At 39.1% G+C, this 21,217-nt stretch overlaps 1 protein-coding gene across 2 annotated transcripts in view; it reads right to left on the minus strand.

Moving 5' to 3' along the window:
* SEPTIN10 (septin 10) overlaps positions 1-21,217 on the minus strand; it is a 47,202-nt gene that overhangs the window by 15,571 nt on the left and 10,414 nt on the right. For both annotated transcript variants that reach the window (XM_034758092.1, XM_034758091.1), the window contains exons 4-7: positions 18,559-18,745; positions 4,194-4,355; positions 3,304-3,400; positions 2,537-2,705 (exon numbers count right to left, since the gene is read on the minus strand). In XM_034758092.1, the coding sequence (XP_034613983.1) occupies positions 2,537-2,705; positions 3,304-3,400; positions 4,194-4,355; positions 18,559-18,745 (615 nt within the window). The remainder of the gene's footprint in view (positions 1-2,536; positions 2,706-3,303; positions 3,401-4,193; positions 4,356-18,558; positions 18,746-21,217) is intronic.

The following is a 21,217-nucleotide window of genomic DNA, read 5'->3' on the forward strand; positions in this document are numbered from 1 at the left end:
TCTAAATTACAACTAGCTCCATTTAAATCCCGTGGGGATTAGGATATAGTGGTTTGTTAGAACTCCATTATAAACAAAAAAAGTCTGGAATGCAGCTACAAATAAATAACAGTTAACTGTTCTTATTACTAAGCAAACTCACAGAGGACATTAGATTAGGAGGACTACTATATTTATTGGCCTATTTAACCATGAAACATTGTTATCTTTGCTTTCCCAACCCTAATCCTGTTACACCCACTTGTACCTTAAGTATGTTTCTAACTTTTCAATTTGGAATTGGGACCATTTCTTTCCAGGTTTTCTGAGAGGACCTAGCATGCTTTGGGGCACAATAATAATTCCACTGCCTTACATGCAATGGACACTTATCAACATAGTTTTTCATACTAGACAATTTATGAAAACCAATTATGGTTTTCTCTGCCTATGACCTCATCAGCAGTCCTGACAATACAAGACCTATTGCTGTTGCCCTGCAAAAGGAACAGTTTTGGACTAACATTAAATTCAAAATGAATTATCAATCATTAATTAGTGGCAACTATATGAGGGTATGTATTTATTAAATCATCAAAATGACATACGTGCAATACCACAAAGCTCTTGATGGAGCAAAGCCAGCATATCATTCAAATATAGCAAAATTCTGATATTTTACACTGACTGAGAAACCAGTTGCAGATTATCAAATTTTGCAAGTGAACAAACAATTATAAAAAGTCAGGGAAACTGACTTCACTAGATGTACTTTGTTCATTTATTGAGTACAATTTAATTTTAATTATTTGTAGTAATACCTTACACTGCTAAATAGTAGTAAATGTACTATAGTATATTTTGTAAAAGTGTTGGCGTTTTAATAATTTTGCAACTCACTTTGTGAACACATTTTTGCTGAGAAGTGGCCAAGATGGTCATTTTTCTGAGAAATGACTGGATTTGCAGTTCAGTAAAGTGGGAATTATTGAGGTTCTACTGTACTGTCTCTGTGGGGCAGAGCCATCCTTTTCCCCATATTGCTGATGGATTTAATTCCAATTAGTAGACTTTCTGTAGTTTATTTTATGATTTGTGTAGTAGTTCCATCAAATACTTTATGGATAATGTTACATTATTGGGCAGGCTGTACATCAAATGAATCCTCTGAATTCTCTCTTCTCATTATAATGTTGTGTAAATTTTCCTTCAGACAAACCAAGTGCCTTCTCTTTTAGGCATCAATGTAATTCTCACTGTGATACAGAGCACAGGGAGAATTGCATGCAGATCCCGCTTGCCTATTTTTGTCACAATAAATCAGTTAGTTAATTCCTCTCTTTAAATTCTTTTACTGTACCTAAGAAGCTTTGTAGCTTCTTCTTGGAGATAAAGATGAAAACTGAGAATTTACGCAACTAGAAAAACTATTCTAAAACTAGTTGGAAAATGCGTTACTTTTTAGTATTAGTAATAACTGGGTAAAGATGGGCAGATATAATAATATCAAATAATGAGTCAGAGCATTAAAAAACATTTTTAAGTTCCAGGATATTTTGCTGTTTTTTAATGTATATTCCATCCAAGAGTTGGCCACCACTACTGCACAGCAGTAAATTGGCACTTCACAGATTTCCATTCTCAATAGAATTCGACTACTAATTATAGACTTGGAGGAGAGAAAAATTGGCAGTTCAGAAGTCTATTTCTGGAAGAATTCTAACACGCAATGTGCACGTACAAATGAAGCAGTCATACATGTAGAAAGAAGAGGCTACATAAATAAAAAAAGATCAGAAAGTTAGAAAAGATAGAAAAATTGGGAAATAGGAATTATGAGGATTTGCTGTGCAAAGTGCGATTATACAAAAAAAGCCTGTTTACAAGTAAGCGCTTTCTTTTTGCTTTTCATGAGAACTTTTGGAATCCACCCTTAATTCTATGGCAGGCTATTTGGAGATTTTCTGTGGCATGAACAAATTTCTAATCTTTATGGGTAAAGAAATGTAAAAAGTTAAAAGTAGTACCAGTGATTTTATAGGATAGAAGTTATTTATTCAATTATTTCTGACCATGGAGTCCAACCACACTACCACTTCTACATCAGATATCAATAACAGATGAGACAAAACAGCAAAGTTGGAAGTATAAGAAAAAGCCAGGTTATGCTGGAATTGGTTTCAACGGCAAGAAAAAAGAATAGAGAATAGTGTACATATATGTAGAAGAACATGGGCTGCCAAATGTGTTTTTGCAAGAAATAAATCAAAATCCTCAGTTTTGGAACAAAGCATCAGTGATCTATGAGAAATACAGAAATAGTCTGTACTCCTCTAAAATAGTCACATCACACATATAGTATACGGTGATGATGACTAGATAAAAATATTACAATTTCCATGTATTACTGATATTTCCTTCAGACAGCACTATTTGTTTCTAGTGGTGGGTTAAAGAATATAATTTTTCATCCTTTCCCTCAGACTATAAAGGATTAGGGATCATAATGCAGGGATGAATGAACTCAACATTCAAGCTAAAGGATTCACCCCCTTACCTGACTGGTTTGTTTTCAGGGCCTGTGTCTCTGAAGCCCATCTCTTCCAGTTTGCAGCGTCTATACAGCTCATAATGCCGTGCATGAGTCTGTTCTCTCAGGTCTTCCATATTTGTGCAAATAAGCATCTCACGAAGCTTTACAAAGTCACAGTGGTTCTCATTTTCCACTATTCAAGTAAATAATAATAGTAATATTGATCCATGATATACAAATGACTATACCGTAGAACAGTATTTTGAATAACCTTGGTATTTTCTATTCAATTGGTTGATTAAGTTTTTTGGGGGTAAAATGTCCCTAGTTTCTTTTACCCAGTTGCTGCCTCATGATTTGTGATACATAATTCAAGCATTAACTATAAACATTGTTTATCAGGCTCCATTATTTTTCTTTTCATGACTCCCTATTTGAATCTACAAAAGAAATTACTTTCTTTCTCCTCTGTTCTGATATAATAGCCTTGTAACATTTGGTAATGTCAGCTACACCTTTACAATGCAATAACATAACTAATCACCACATCCAGGATTTGATGGCCTGATTTTCAGAGTTGGTCAGCACTCATAAATCTCATTTGTGTTGATCGGACCTGGAAGATCAAGCCATGAATGTTTTGGATCAGTTAGCCTATCGATCTGGCATAAGAAGCCAGCATCAGCCCACTTAATATCAAAACATAAACATTTCTGCATCTTGAGTGGGTTTTAAAATGAAAACAACATTCACATACTTGTGAAAAATACTATTCAAAATTCAGATTTTACCTTGTACAATGCCCCAAGGGTACTGTCGAGCTTTCACCATTTTGTTTCCAATCTTCATTTCCTCCATACTCCCCACTACAGCAAATGGTAAATGTCCCTGTAAAATAATCAGAACAATTCAGTCTTATTTCCCAGTATCCTTACATACGAACTGGAAAACAACATTGAAAATTAAATCAGAGAAACAACAAGCATTTGGAGACAAATAAACATATTATAACTACCAGTCAGTTTCACATAGCGAATCCATTTAAAAAGAGCAATAGCTAGTCAAATCCTGGCCTGCTAGTGCACTAAAGGACTTTGGAGCTTCAGCGGAGGGCTGCACATGTCACAAGGACTCCTGGTTCTCAAATCCAATACAGTCTTCATAGATTGCTACAATAAATGGAGTTTGAGGTAGTTGTCCCTCATGCATCAATTTCTATTGGAAAAGGCCAGCGGACAGTTGCGCTATTTGGGATACAGTCTTCCTCAAAGCAGAACAGGCATCTTCAGCATCCACCAGTGACAAACATGAGGCCATTACAGGAAGTGCAGGGCTTGAGGCCTGAGATCTTGCTCATGCCACAAGCTCAGACAGCCATGAGGCAGGAAATGTTGCCTCAACACTGAATGACTGCTCCACAACCAAACCTGAAGTACTGCTAACTGGGAAGAAAGTTATTAGATTAACACATTTTGGGGGGGAGGGGACCCAGACTAGATGAGTGTTTCTAAATTTTTCCTTAAGTAGCTCATAAAAAGACAAATGTAAATATCCAAATGCTACAAATACAAAACCCTATTGCCTCAAGAAGTACATGCAAGAAAAAGCATGAAAAGTGGTAAAGAGGATACTTTAATACCAGAATATCAAACATTCTTTCAAATGTATGCAACATACTTACATTCATAGTGGCATTAATTTTAGAAATGGTTTCATCATCTGTTGGAAATTGGTATATCTGGACTCCATTGCTAACCAATTCACTCATGAGTTTGATTTTAAACTTCTGTAGTTCAGTTTTAGAAATGGTGTCTGCTTTGGCTATGACTGGTATAATGTTCACCTATTAAATAATATAAACAACATGAGATGTGTAAAGGCTTTGTTTTCAAGCCTGTACGTTTTATATGTTAAAATATTCAGTTTCCCATAATGTCTGAATTAATTTCTAACAAGCTTTCCAGTGACTCTTATGTGAATGGTTTCATTCAAAAGCCAACAAACTAATAATAAACACTGTGTACATTTCCAAAGTGAATACTTTGAACATCATAATCAAGCGGTAATGTATTACCTAATAATCCCACCAAGCCAGAGCTGATCAGAGAACAAAAGTGAGTAGAAGAAAGGTATTATAATCCCACTAGAAAGAAAGCAAACCTCCATCACCATTCAAAGATAACCATAAGGAAAAGAATAGCAACATACACACAGCTACCAGCTACAATATATATAATTTTACTAAGATACTAAATCCAAAGTTAAGAAAAAATTATATTAACACTGTGTACACTAGCTATTTTCTATGCCTATAAAACAGCAAATTTGCTGTTTTCTCCTTATTGGGACCCTAAAAGTCTGCTGTGCTGTTAGATTCAAATATTTAACTTTGCCCTGCTAGTATGTTGCACTGCCAACCACAAAACCTTTTTAGAGAGACAAGAAGAAGCACTCTGTGTGGCTCGAAAGCTTGTCTCTCACCAACTGAAGTTGGTCCAGTAGAGATATTACCTCACCCACGTTTTCTCTCTAATTTCCTAGGACCAATACAGCTACATCACCACATAAAACCTTGTCAATTTAATATTTAACTGATAGGAAAAGCATGAGATTTATACTGATGGTTGTGGAACATATTTTATATGGCAGAAAAAATTAAAAACCTTGATGTGGCAAAACTGAGAACTCAAAAGTTAAGAAATGCCAGAATTAAGGTTACCTGTGCATCCTTAATTTTTCCTCCCTATGCATATACATTATGATACAGTCTTTAAATACATGATCACATACCATTTCTTCCACAGGACCCCTGCCTCATTCAGTACATAGGATGGACCTGCTCTAGGGATGAATCTGGGTTGTGTAGTAAAGGAAGGTACTACCTGATTTGCCGAAGAAGCTGGAAGGTATGTAGACAATGAGGCAAGGGACTGAGGGAAGATAAAGGATTATCTTATAGTTAAGGCACTTGAACACTGCCCTGGAGAACTGGAGTCTATTGCTGCCTCTGCCACACAGTTCCTATGTAAGGCTGGTTGAGTCACTTAAACCAAATTTTTCACAAGAGGTCACTAAATGTTTCCCTCATTTTCTGAGACCCTGTGGTCTGATTTGGAGAAGTGCTGAGTGATCACAAGTACAACGGAAGTCAATGGGAACTGTGCTTTGAACACTTTTAAAGTGATATACAATGCTACGTATTCTGAATAATCAGATCCCAAGTGTCAGACTGGGTACCCAAAATTAGTGGATACTTTTTACCTTAATTTCTCTGCACCTCAGTTCCCCATCTCCAAAACAGGGATATAGTCCCTCATCTGACCTGGGTGTTGTGAAGATAAATTGTTTGTAAAGCACTCAAATATTATAGCGATGAGCACCATAGACAAGCCCAGGAGGAAATTAATAATGCTGGATTTACAGCAAGGTCTGAAAAGCTTGCGGTAAGTAAGGAGGCCTGGAGCCACACATTGAACAATGAGGAGAAAACAAAATATTGAATACTTACTCATTAAATGATCATTCTCTGTTCTGTGCACTGAATGAGACTATCCTAATTAGCATATGATATTGTTGTGATTTTGTCACAGAGATTGTGAAATCCTGGAAATGGCTGTAAAAAACACATTTGATTGGGCCCCCAGACTGAGTGATGTTAACGACCTGATGCACAGGGTCATGGTGAAATTCATGTCTGGTTCATGTGCCCTTCTACAGATGAAGACAGAGGATCAGACGAGCCAAATTTAAGTGGCACTATGACACCGTGCGCCAGGTCACAACCCCCAGAGCTGGGCCCACCCTTATAAGACAGGCGCTGCCACTTTGGGGTTAGCTTGCTCTCCAACACCCCCACTGGGTCATACTTTTTAGCAGCCCTATTATACCCTTGTACATGCTGATAAAGTGAAAACTATATTTTGTGATTTCTCCATGATTTACTGGTTTTTCCACACGCCTCTGCTGTGAAACTTACTAAAAACATTCCTGCCAAAATCAGTCTGAATCATAATACATATGCACAAGGGAGAACAAATTAAGACTGCACAGGCAACCTTAACTCTGGCATTTCCTAAGTTTTGAGAGCTTGACTTTGCAAACAATGTGCTTTTAACTTATGGTATTTTTGACATAATTTCTTATAAAAAAATTGGATAAACAAACTCCATCATGTGACATCACATTGAAACCCACATCAGCAAGTTTGGACTCTTTGGCTCCACCACACAGACCTCGGCCACTTGAGCTAATGGAGTAACCGAGAGCAACCGTAGGTTGTCATCTTCTATGTGGACCAGCACTAAATAGAGATGGGACATTTTGCCAGTCAGTTTCAAAGATGTTTGCTAACAGCATAGTAATGGTGAGACTCAGGAATCTTGGGTTCCATTCCAGGCTCAGGAGAACAGTGCACTAAATTGGGCACTGGCTCTTCTATCCATTCCCCCCAAATTTGGCCCTTCTGCCATGTACCATCCAATCTGTCCTTGTCTCTTTCCCACCTCTGGCTCTTCATCCCAGTCCCATTCTTCCCATCTAGCTAGTTCCAATCTCCATGCCTCAGATTTCTGATTCCATTCCCAGTCTCCTTGCCCAACAAGCCCTTGACTCTGGACTCTCCAACCCAGTTCCAGTCTCCCCCACACCAGTCTCCTTGCACAGAAAGTCCCAGTTCTCCTTCTCTCAGCTCCTCATCTCATCCCACCAGCCTGGAGTCACCCCGGCCCCCGGCTTGTAGTCCCAGTCTCTCTCCCTTAGCTCCTCCTCTGATCTCAGTGTCCACCTCACATTCTTGTCCCAGTTTCTTCAGCCATCCAGTCCCAGTTCTCCCCCTGGCTCAATCATATTTGCCCCCTTCCCCCCACTGGTTTCCAGTCTCCTCCTTCTTGTCCAGATAGTACCAGTCTGCCACCCAACTCCTTATCTGATCTCTGTCTTCCCAATGGTCCCCAGTCCCCACACACTCCCATTCCCCTTATAGACAACATCCATACTCCCTCTCAGGTCCCACCTCTTCTTTCTCTGCATTCACACGAGGTAATTTTCTCCTCCATGTTGCCTGGGAGCCAGCAAGGGGGTCAAGGAGAGCACAGGAGAGAGAGGCTCCCTGCTCTCAGTTTCTGGTCCCAGACCCAGCCCAGCCTGCAGCAGTCCAGAGCTGCAATTGCAAAGAAAGTACTGCTTAGCCGCAGGCTGCAGCATGACCAGCATAGATGGAATCTTTGGAGAATTTAGCTACCAAGTTCAAGCAAGTCTCTATTGAGCATGTGTAAACTATAATTTTTCAAAGCTTTATCACTTGGCTAAATTTGGGCAGATTTTCACAAGGAAAACAAAAAGCAAATTTTTGATACAAAAAACAACCCCATGCTAAATTTCAAGTCCCTGCTCCAAAGCATAGGGATGCTAGAGATTCTCAAAGAAAAGGTTGCCAGTATTTTTAACATGTGCTAAATGTAATTTTCCTTGGCCTCATTCTCAGAACCAGCTGACCCATTGTGACTAATGTTCTCTCTCTCTCTCTCTCTCTCTCTCTCTCTCTCACACACACATTCACACACATACACACACCCTGAAGCAGATGCCCAGCATGCAAAATTTCAGCCCACATCGTTAAAGTCTGGCAAAGGTAAAAGCATCCAAAAACAGTTTTATAATGGGAAGTGTAGGGCAACCTAATAAGTTGGAGCTATCAGCTCCATATTATTTACTTACACACACACACTTTTTAAAAAACACAGCAGGTATGGCTTTTGAAGGCCATTAATTTATAATGAGAGAGACAAGGTGGGTGAGGTAATATTTTTTATTGAACTAACTTCTGTTGATGAAAGAGACAAGCTTTTGAGTTCTGTGACGTGAAGAGCTCTGTGGAGCTCCAAAGCGTGTCTCTTTCACCAACAAAAGTTGGTCCAATAAAAAGTATTACCTCACCCATCTTGATATCCGTATATCCTGGGACCAACACAGCTACACCACCACTGCAAACATTAATTCATAATGTAAGAGTAGCAGGTATCTTTCACATTGTGGCAGTGGATGTAGTTAACCAGTTTGTTGGGCATTTGGCCCGACAATTAAGCCAGAACCACTCCATAACTGGTTCCCTATCCTGGCCTTGCTAAATAGAAAGTATTCCTTCTATGAGACAGGTCACCTCTTCCAATATGGAGTTGTCTTAAACCCTACTCAGCAAGACCTATGAGGGTTTGGAGGGCCCACAATACTTAGTAGTACAGAGAGCTAACCTCAGAATAGCTAAATACGTTCAATAATCATAGAATCATAGGACTGGTAGAAATCTTGAGAGGTCATCTAGTCCAGCCCCTCCCCCATGGCAGGACTAAGTATTATCTAGACCATCCCTGACAGGTGTTTGTCTAACCTGCTCTTAAAAATCTCCAATGATGGAGATTCCACAAACTCCCTAGGCACTTTATTCCAGTGCTTACGCACCCCAACAGGAAGTTTTTCCCAATGTCCAATCTCAATTCCCCTGCTCCAATTTAAGCCCATTGCTTCTTCTCCTATCCTCAGAGGTTAAGGAGAACAATTCTTCTCCCTACTTCTTGTAACAACCTTTTGCATACTTGAAAACTGTAATTATATCCCCCCCTCAATCTTCTCTTTTCCATATTAAGCAAACCCAATTTTTTCAATCTTCCCTCATAGATCATGTTTTCTAGACCTTTAATCATTTTTTTCACTCTTCTCTTGACTTCAATTTGTCCACAACGTTCCTGACGTGATGACCAGAACTGGACACAATATTCCAATTGAGGCCTAATCAGCACGGAGTGGAAGAATTATTTCTCGTGTCTTGCTTACAACATTCCTGCTAATACATCCCTGAATGATGTTCCCTTTTTTTGCAACAGCGTTACACTGTCGACTCATATTTAGCTTGTGACCCACTATGACCCCCAGATCCCTTTCCGCAGTACTCCTTCCTAGGCGGTCATTTCCTATTTTGTATGTGTGCAACCGATTGTTCCTTCCTAAGTGGAATACTTTACATTTGTCCTTATTGAATTTCATCCTATTTACTTCAGACCATTTCTCCAGATCATTTTGAATTTTAATCCTATCCACCAAAGCACTTGCAACCCCTCCCAGCTTGGTATCAGCTGCAAGCTTTATAATGTACTCTCTATACCATTATCTAAATCATTGATGAAGATATTGAACAGAACCAGACCCAGAAATGATCCCTGCAGGACCCCACTTGTTCCACCCTTCCAGCATGACTGTGAACCACTGATAACTACTTTCTGGGTACTGTTTTCTAACCAGTTTTGCACCCACCTTATAGTAGCTCCATCTAGGTTGCATTTCCCTAGTTTGTTTATGAGACGGTCATGTGAGACAGTATCAAAAGCTTTACTAAAGTCAAGATATGCCAAGTCTACCACTTCCCCCTATCCACAAGGCTTGTTACCCTGTCAAAGAAAGCTATCAGGTTGTTTGACAAGATTGGTTATTGACAAATCCATGCTGACTGTTACTTATTACCTTATTTTCTTCTAGATGTTTGCAAATTGATTGCTTAATTATTTGCTCCATTATCTTTCCGGGTACAGAAATTAAGCTGATTGGTCTGTAATTCCCCAGGTTGTCCTTATTTCCATTTTTATAGATTGGCATTATATTTGCCCTTTTCTAGTCTTCTAGAATCTCTCTCGTCTTCCATGACTTTTCAAAGATAATCACTAATGGCTCAGATATCTCCTCACTCAGCTCCTTGAGTATTCTAGGATGCATTTTGTCAGGCCCTGGTGACTTGAAGATATCTAATTTGTCTAAGTAATTTTTAACTTGTTCTTTCCCTATTTTAGCCTCTTCTGATCCTACCTCATTTTCACTGGCATTCACTATGTTAGAGATCCAATCACCACCAACTGTCTTGGTGAAAACCGAAACAAAGAAGTCATTAAGCACCTCTGCCATTTCCACACTTTCTGTTATTTTTCTCCCTCATTTTGTAACGGGCCTACCCTGTCCTTGGTCTTCCTCTTGCTTCTAATGTATTTATAGAATGTTTTCTTGTTACTCTTTATCTCTCTAGCTAGTTTGATGAATGACATATATCAAATATATCAAAGGACTGCAGCACATTGGACTACATTTGTAATGGTTATGTCCTGTTTTATTTTAAAACCCACCTTTCTCCTATATCAACAAGCAAACAATTATACATTTCACAAAAGCAAACAGCAGATGTTGAGTCAGATGTAGTTTTGTACTGTGAACTGTCCTTTCAAATCCTCTGATTACTTGTATACTGTGTGTTCATGTTCCTGCTGTTAGAAAGAATTTTAGCCTAAAATATTTTGTCTTTTGCAAAGCACGTGACTTTCCAGTGAAGCCCAGAGAAGTATTTAGCCCTGAGAAAGAATTATCCATTTTCCAGTTTCTTAACTTCACAAGTTTACACAAATGCTCATTTCTCCCCTACTAGTGATTGTTTTTATTGCCTTTAGGCACCAGCAAAAGGGGGAGCACATGCATAGATGAGCAAACGAACACACAAAGTTGATCAAACTTTGAGACTCCTCTTGAGATCTCCCACAAGGCTACATTGAAGATTGCTACGGAGCAATGGGATCAGCAATACCCCCAAGGCAGGTTCACAAAGAACTAGACTGATGGACTTGCATAGAAGCCCTCAGCAGTAACCCACCAGTATAATACAGCAGAACCAAGTTAAAAACAAACAACAGCAGCAAAGCACTCCTTAAAAAGAAGCTCATAAAAACTTAAAAGATCTGGACTTAGTCTATGAGAACAATTACCTGTTTCCATGGAGGTACATTACCCTAGCTACAAGAAAATGTCAGGAACATTTTATATTTCTTTTATCATCATTCTATCACATTTTTACCATAACTTAGTACCTAAGATAGCACTTTCTATCTTTGCAAACATTAATTTTCCTATGATCATTGAGACAAGAATTCCTCCAAAATAAAATGTGTGTAATGGACAGATGGTGCACACGCCTTGTACGTGACAAGGTAAGAGAAATCTATTTCGAAGTCCAAACTACTTTTTCAGAAGCTCATATACAATTGTTTTTTAATTCCACAGAAGACTGAAGATTTACTCCACAACAAGCAGGGAACACAAACCCACACTTCTTACCTTTGAATATACTAGAGATAGTGAAATCTCTCAATACAGGGAATTCATAAACTGATTATAGAATGCTTACATTGTCCACAAAAAACAACCTCAAACACAGAACGAGAGACTGAAAAGACAAAAGCTTCCTAAATTATTGTGAATCACTTCTATATATTACCAACTTTCCTAGGTAAAGATAAAGCAATATAACACTGCTGATATTGATAATCTAGGCTCTAAAATATCATATTAGAGAGGTTCCAGGTTGATTATTTTCTCCCTATAGCTTTAGGAATGAGATAAGCAGTTATAGTTTATGTCAGACTTTCTTTTAAATGCAGTTGCATTAAATAATCAGCATTGGTTCATTTCAACAAGTTTTAACAAAATAAAGGTGTCTCTAGCGCAGTGTTTCCCAAATTTGGGACGCCACTTGTGTAGGGAAATCCCCTGGTGGGCCGGGCCAGTTTGTTTACCTGCCGCGTCCGCAGGTCCGGCCGATCACGGCTCCCACTGGCCGCGGTTCGCTGCTCCAGACCAATGGGAGCTGCTAGAAGCGGCGCGGGCCGAGAGACGTACTGGCAGCCTCCCACCCAAAACCAAGGAACTGTTTGCACAATGTATGGTAGAGAATGACTGCTGATGAAGTAACTATAAGACTAACAAAACAATCAGCAGCACAGACTGCTATAATAGTTAAACAGGTCTACTTTAAACCATTATAAATACACTGCGTCCAAGGCTAAAGCAATAATACTCCAACATTAAGCATGTAACAGGATACATTTATATTTACCTTAATTTATCTGCTAAGGCAACACTTGTTTTTGTCAGGATTATCTAAACTCTATTATTTGCAATTTTAGTAGCTTTATTCAAAAATATATTTCTTGTAACCATACACGGGTACAAATTAATAAACGGCAATAAAGATACACCTCTACCCCAATATAACGTGACCCGATATAACACAAATTCTAATATAACGCGGTAAAGCAGCACTCTGGGGTGGGCGGGGCTGTGCGCTCCGGCAGATCAAAGCAAGTTCAATATAACGCGGTTTCACCTATAACGTGGTAAGATTTTTTGGCTCCCGAGGACAGCGTTATATCGGGGTAGAGGTGTACCTTAAAAGGCACGGTTCTGGACATCCAGAGATGTGTTACAGAATTATATTTTTAGTTACATCAGATCAATCCATATTTAATTAAGACTGTTTAACTGAAGGCTGTACCCCTTAAGTTTCCCATGTTCCCTGAGAAACTGTTCCATATTCCATCCACCCATTAAGTAAGGAACTTCCATGTCTTACAGGCCATAGCCAGCACTCAAAGACTGATGGGCTCTTTAAAATTTGAAAAGCAAAACAAAAAAATTAATCTAACCTTAGAGCTCACAATTTTCCAAAACTAACCGCAACTGTAGGTTTCTGGCTTAAGCGCCCTCACTGTTTGGTGCAAAATGCAGGGATTTCAATAATAAAGGATAATCTTCAAGGCATTAGCTTAATTGTTATCTTATGTAAAGTAGGACTTCGGAGTTACAAACACCAGAGTTACGAACTGACAGGTCAACCACACACCTCATTTGGAACTGGAAGTATGCAATCAGGCAGGAGAGACCAAAAACAAAAAAAAAAAGAAAGCAAATACTATACAGCACAGTACCGTGTTAAATGAAAACTACTAAAAAAAATAAAGGGAAAGTTTAAAAAAAAGATTTGACAAGGGAAGAAACTGTTTCTGTGCTTGTTTCATTTAAATTAAGATGGCCGCATTCTTCTTCTGCATAGTAAAGTTTCAAAGCTCAATGTTCAGTTGTAAACTTTTGTAAGAACCATAACATTTTGTTCAGAGTTATAAACATTTCAGCGTTACAACCTCCATTCCCGAGGTGTTCGTAACTCTGAGGTTCTACTGTAGGCTTGTTGGTACCAACTCGTTGCTTTCCCGCCTAATGTCTTACATCTCAAGTATGAAACGCAATGGTTTTATACTACCAAATATGTGTCTAGCTAATCAAATCAAAACTTCTAAAAAATCAAATGAAAGTAATTTTCATCATCTTCTCCTGGTTTTGTCTCTGCAATATCCATTTTTGTATGGTGAGTGTGCTGTTCCAAATGAAGCCTTTTTTTTAGTAATTGTGACAGAATGTACCCCTGTATTTCCACAGTACACACTATTGTAATAATCTTTGTACAAAATACACTTTGTAAGGTATCATTTGAAAACTCAATTTGCTGGTCATTATTGTCCCCTGGTAAAATATGTGAGACAACACTGTATGTGAAGTTTAAGATTCCACTGTACAGTGTTAACAACACATGTTCCAGCCAGAAGTTGGCAACCGGGTCTGTCCTAAACAAAGGAATGTGTGCTCTGCTTAATTTGCATTAAAGCAGTAAACAGAGTCATCAAGCAGGAAGGGAAACAAAGGAAGCTCAAACACATGAGGAAAAAAGAGCAAGGAACATTCTTCCCCAGACTTTAGCGGGCCGGACCACCACTTCCCACAGCTCCCATTGGCCGGGAACGGCGAACTGCAGCCACTGGGAGCTGCAGGGGGCCATGCCTGTGGACGGTCAACGTCTGCAAAATGCCTCACAGCTCGCAATCAGCTTACCCTAATGGGCTGCATGCGGCCCGCAGGTTGCCCACCACTGGTCTAGATTGTACTCAGGTAAGTCACAGTAATGTCTTGCACTAATGCCAAAGTATTTTTGATGAATTACATTCCTTACCTCCATGCATAATTCCAAAGACTTTCTTTGCCTTTTTACTTCTGCCACATATTTTGCAGGTGATTTTAAGTGTACTATATACAGTTACCTCCAAAACAGTGTTTGTGCTGAACCCTCAAATATATCATCTTTGCTTAATTTTAAGGAGCAAAATGTTCTGCTACACTGAACTCCATGAGTCCCTTATTCCCACAGTAAATCTGTTCTGAACATCCTGAAGACCAAACTTTCAAATACATTAAGTGAGAACAAGCCACATGTCATTTCTCTCACTTAACAGTGACCTGTCAATATTTTAGCAAAAATGAAGCAAAAATACATTTGTGTGCTGAATTGTCTCAAAGGGTGTGGTAATGGTGAATCATTCTGGGTGTAACTAATTTTAAACCACATTTCTTTCCTCTCAGTTCATTTTGGGTTTCCTGAACTTGAGTTGGGCTGCTCAACTCTTGTGACTCCCCTCACACTGTAGCTACCACTGGTAGAAATATGCACCCAACTCATAGAAGCTTACACATTTTAAAAAAAAAATTCAAAATGTTTGTAAGTCTATAAAATTGCCATAAAAAAGTATCACCAATTTCTTGACCTAAGTTTTTCTATCATTTTATAAAGTACTCCTAATGAATCAGAAGCTAAATTCATATAAGTGCTTGGTCAGAAATGCTCTGCTGGCATGAAAAAACAAAGAAAATATCTGATTCTTCAAAACTTTAGATAAACCATCTGAATATGAAGACAAGTGAAAACCTGGTTTGTAACATACCACATTATTACTTCTTACTTCAAATTACAAATGAGTGAATTTGCATGCTATGATCAGTACAAACAGCTAGAAAATTCATGTACACTTAAACTGTAGAGGTTCTGTGCCAAAAAGAGTACATAAATAAAAAAAAGTTTCCATCCACTTTATATTCAAATTTTTTTAATGGTATTTATTTCTAAATAAAATAAGAACTCATTAAAATACGTTGTTGATATAAAGTTCAAAGCCACTTACCAACTGCAAATATAATAGAATCAAGGACTGGAAGGGCCCTCTAGAGGTCATCTAGTCCATGCCCCTGCATGCATGGCAGGACTAAGTATTATCTAGAACATCCCTGACAGGTGTTTGTCTAATCTGCTTTTAAAAATCTCCAATGATGCAAATTCCACAACCTCCCTAGGCAATTTATTTCAGTGCTTAACCACACTGACAGTTATGAAGCTTTTCCTAATGTCCAACCTAGACCATCCTTGCTGCAATTTAAGCCCATTGCTTCTTGTCCTATCCTCAGAGGTTAAGGAGAACAATTTTTCCTCCCTCCTCCTTGTAACAACCTTTTAGGTGCATGAAAACTATTATGTCCCCATTCACTCTTCTCTTCTCCAATCTTCCTTCACAGGTCATGTTTTCTAGACCTTTAATCATTTTTGTTGCTCTCTGGACTTTCTCCAATTTGTCCACATCTTTTCTGAAATGTGGCACTCAGAACTGGACACAATACTCCACCTGAGGCCTAATCAGTGTGGAACAGAGCGGAAGAATTACTTCTTGCTTACAACAGTCCTGCTAATCCGTCCCAGAATGATGTTTGCTTTTTTTTCCAACAGCGTTACACTGTTGACTGATATTTAGCTTGTGATCCACTACAACCCACAGATCTCTTTCTGCAGTACTCCTTCCTAGGCAGTCATTTCCCATTTTGTGCAACTGATTGTTCCTTCCTAAGAGGAGTACTTTGCATTTGCCTTTATTGATTACTTGTTTAATGATTGAAACACACAAATCTCTTTTCATAGCTCACAAGACAGACTACTACATCATACATAGTACTTGCAAAGAAATCACAGCTATAGGAACACACACAAGGATGATTCATTTTACAGCATTTTTAGGTGTGCTGGCAGAGAGTTCCAAAGGCATCAGGCACTACTTTCAATCACCAATTTAATCCTTGGCGTGAACCATCCATCATATAATAGTTTGTATGAAAGATGATGTACTTTTTCAAGATCTATCTCAAAATGCTTTACAGATATAATGAAAGACTACTACTAGGAAAGGTGTGTTAGCATTGACTTTGTTTACATATTCCCACATTCTAAAGAAAAATATTTGGAATCAAAACTTGTTCTACTATACAAATTAAAAAAAAACGTCAACCCAGCTAGTTGAAAGCATTTAATGTTTAAAAAACTGTTAGTTTCTCTTACTACAGTAACTGCAGTTCTCCAAGATGATTGCTTGTACTGATATCCACTCTGTGATGAGCAATAATTCATCCTTAAACTCAAGTGGGGATTGAGAGGTCTCATTTGAACAATGACTGTAGGATTCTTCTACCAAATTGAAGATCTAATCTAGAAGCTAAATCCAGTAAGTAATTCTGTACAAAAGTACAGAGTGAATTCCAGGTAACAGTATTTCGTATTTCAGTGACAGAAACTGACATAAGCAGAAGAGGCCACCTTAGACCTGAATGAATGTGCTCCAATACCTATCATTTTAATAGTCACTAATTCATAGGAAGAAAGTATATAGAATCTAATTCACTTGGATAATCTGAGTGGAAACTAGCTAATTCCCAAAAATATCACTGTGTGCTACCAGGAATCCCAGTGGTTTATTGTACAGTTTAGTCCTGTTCAGATAGTGAATATCCTCTTCACTTCCAAACAATGTGGTCTGGTCTCTTTTTGCAGTGAATGGAGCATTAGGAAAAATACCAGTAGATAGAATGTTTGGTTTAAATTAAAATCAGAAACCACCTTTGATAGGAATTTGAGGAGGGCATGTTGTTACACCACCTTAAGAAATACCATATTCAGTGAATCAACCATTAGTGTCTGAATACCTAAGGTTGAACTGATGCAATTACCACGAGGTGAAATGCAAGGTGAAAAGGTGGTTCTATTAACTGGGCGAGCACGACATTTAAATCACATTATGGAATAGAAACCAAAGAGGTGGAAATATACAAGACAGACCTTTTAAAAATGTCTCCCCTGTAAAATGAAAAGAGTCCTGTGCCAGTGGGTAAAATGCCAAAGTCACTGGCAGGTATACTCTCACTGAGCTAAAGGTGAGCCCAGACTGTTTAAGGTGCAGCAGGCAACCCATAATAAAGGGAGTAGAAAACTAGCAAGGATTAGACACTGTCTGTCTTGCTCAAATGAAAAATCACTTTCATTTCATACAGGAGGGATTTCTAGTGGAAAGCCACACAAATCTGCTTTCCAACAGAGTTTTCTGGACATCTTCAGAGCAGTTCCAGTCCAAGCTGTTCAGTCAGCTAGCATCCTAGGCTGACAGACTCCCACATCTTGTATCTTGTCTTAAATAAGACTGAGTGTTCTTTGGGATAGGGACTGTCTTTTACAAAGTCTGTAGTGTTTAGCACAGTGGGGCTCCCAATCCTGATTAGTGTCTCCAGTCATTATAGTATTACAAAGAAACAACAATAGTAACAACAATCTTCTGAATCCCAGGCTGGTGAGCCCACATTGACCGCTAGGGCCAGCGAGCTAATGGGCCATAAGGATAAAACATATCTTGAAGAGGATCTACAGTGCTAAGACAAATAGGGGGTTTTGAGGGAGAGGGATTCCAGAGCGAATCACAGACTCTATTCCAGATGGCAGGGGTGTTATCCCTCAGGCATAATCTCCCCAGGATATGGATCAAGAGATACATGCAATAAGAACAGCAGCAAGAGTCACCAGCTAGGAGCTACAGAAAAAGAAAAGGAAACACACCAGATGCAAAAGAGTTGCAGAAGAGGCTAGTGCTATGGAACCTGTCCCAGTTTATGATCAGGCTACATGGAAGCAATTGACTTCCAGGAATACTGCTCTGGTGAATTAGACACTAAAGGAATCCAAGGTAGAAGGGCCCTGTCACCAAAGAGACAGATTTTGTCCAAAGAAATCTGCCACAGAATTTTTCATTTTTGTTAAGATGTTTTTTCAGTTTTGCCTAATGCAGAAGTCTCCCTCATCCCTTTCAATGAGCAAACAAAAAAAGCTATGAGTGACATGATATTTCTTGACAACATAATATGTTGACTTTACTTTAAAAAGTTACAGTATTAACAAGACCACAAATAAAGAATTGTAAGAGAGAGGCAAGATGTTGCAAAAAATAGGAATCTTTACAAATTCATTCATTTAAACTGGTTTCAAACAATCTTACCTTGCTGTCAAGATTCTTCATGGTTAACAAATCAAGCGTTTTAAGGGAATGGCCTGTAGGTGAAATAAAATAGAGGCAGACATGGATGCGAGTGTCATGGTAGTTGTATAAGGAGCGTTTAATTTTCAGTTCTTCCTGGAGGTAGGCCTCAAATTGTGCATCTATGTAATCCACTATTGGCTGATAGCTGGGGGAAAAAATGTGGTGTGTTAGCAACCAAAGATTAATTTCTCTCAGATAGAGTGGGACTAAAAAAGGGAATCCGTGTTATGCAGAAAAATATACAACTACTTACTCCTTGAGGAATTCTGTGCCACTGAGCAATGCAGAATTTTCAGAAATTAACGTTGTGCATGCAGAATTTCCTTTCCCCCACAGAAATAGGCTGCAGTGCTGCTAGCTATCACTAGGGGCCATTGGACTCAGCAGAGGCCAGCTTGCACATAGAAGACATTACTGATGAGAGGGAACTAGAGAGTTCCTGGCAGCTGCAGTTCCCAGAATGCCCTGAGGGAAAGAGAGGGCAGTGCACAGGAAACTCAACACAAGCCTGGGACGGATCATCAGGCTGTTTCTCCCTCTGGATCCCTGGGCTGCAGGTGGGCTGGGAGTGGGAGGGGAGGGGGGTAGTGAGTATCTGGCCCCCCAACTGGGCTGGGGAGGGAGGGAGGAAAGGGGGCAGAGAAAGAGCAACTGGGTTATCATAGGAATTTCTTTTACCTCCCGAGGGAATTTGTGTGTGTCTCTGTATTGTTCCAGACATACCCGCTGACAGGTATTTTGAAATAAATTACCAAAATAATTGAAACTGGCTTGATTATGTAACGTTATTTTGACAAATAAAATTGTGCTCTGACATGTTAAATCTCAGTCTCATATGTTTGGCATGCAGAATTTTGCGGAATTTTAAAATATTGTGTGCAGAATTTTTAATTTTTTGGTGCAGAATTCCCCCAGGAGTATATCGCTTTACATATCAACTACATACACTGGAAGCTCAAGAAGTCATATACTAAAACAGGATATTAAATGTATGGCTAATGATCAAACTGTCTACGCAATGTAAAACTAAAGTTACTGAATACTAGTTTGAGAAACTAATGCAGCACAGGATGGGTTAAAGATAGTTAAATTTTTCTCTATTGGTGATGAAAAGCAGAGTGTATCAGCTATGCTTTTTACTGAAATCCCTAAGTGATCCATTTCATGGACTTCTGTAATTTCTGTAGTCTCACAACTCAATCTTGGAAATAACAGACTATCACTATAAATAGCATGTGACTGATACAGTCCATAATTATGATATTTTCACATCTTTTGGAGATCAGTATTGTGTTTTGGGGAGCTTTATTACTGGTAAATGTGTGTAAGAGAGCAGGAAATTATTCTCTAAAGAATGAGAATCTGATTTGTATTTTAACTACATTTTAAAGATTCTTTTCCCTGTTTTGTATGATCCAAAGAGGACCATCTTCAAAACATGTTATTGTATACATAAGAGCAGCAGGTCCTGAGTATCTGTTGCTGCATACAAGGTAGACGAAATCATGGGAGGCGAAATTTCAAAGGCACTGGTTACATGGAAAGTGAATCTGAAAGAGGTAGAAGACAGCCTTGCTTGCAATATGAAATATTTCACTGCGTATCATTAACACCAGTACCTGAGATTTTTCTTTATCATCTAGATATGCATCCAAAGATGTGGGCTGTAGCCCACAAAAGCTTATGCTCAAATAAATTTGTTAGTCTCTAAGGTGCCACAAGTACTCCTGTTCTTTATCATCTAAACATTGTTCATCAAAGAATTGGGCAAGAATAGGCAAGTCACTAGCAAGAACTCTCTTTCGTTAGTATCCCATGCTATAATGATAATTAAAGCTGCGAGTTTGTCATGGAGGTCACAGATTCCGTGACCTCCTTGACTGCACAGAGCTGCCTGGCCACACCTCTGCCTAGAACCTTAGCGAGGGGGATGTCACCGCTTCCGGGGAGCCCCCCAGGTAAAGCGCCGCTCAGAACCCGCCTCATGCTGTCCTATGCTCCAACCCTCTGCCCTCTTCCACACTCAAACTCTGCTGCTGCTGGGGGCAAGGAGGCGGTGCGGAGACAGGTACGGAGCCTACTTGCCCTCCCCCCCATGCCCCTCCCCCAGCAGGGTTCCTGGGCCGCGCATCGCTGCCCACACCCCCCTCCATCACCAGTGGGGATCCAGGCCGCGTACCGCCCCCCATCCCCTACCCCACTAGCACCCAAGCGAACCTCCCCCAGCACCCGTGGCTCCCCAGGACACCCCAAGTTTTAGTCAGGGGTATATAGTAAAAGTAATGGACAGGTCACGGGCCGTGAATTTTTGTTTACTGCCCGTGACCAGTCCATGACTTAAACGTAGCTTTAATGTTAATTTATGTTCTGGAAGTGAATGCACAACCTTCATCCATGCCCAACACTACTTGGGTCTTAAATAATGTAAATTATTATTAAAAATGCTTCATAGTACTGGTCATTCCAATAAAAGTCTGAAGAAAATCAGTTCAATAATTATGAATATTTAAATTCATCAAACTTAATTGACGGAAGAGAAAACTCTCAATTCACTAGCTGTGTAATGCTTCATCTTCTAAATAGGCTGTTCAACTTCAAATATACCTACATTTAAAAA

Source organism: Trachemys scripta, chromosome 1 (genome assembly GCF_013100865.1).
Source record: "Trachemys scripta elegans isolate TJP31775 chromosome 1, CAS_Tse_1.0, whole genome shotgun sequence".
Classification (NCBI taxonomy): Eukaryota; Metazoa; Chordata; order Testudines; family Emydidae; genus Trachemys; species Trachemys scripta.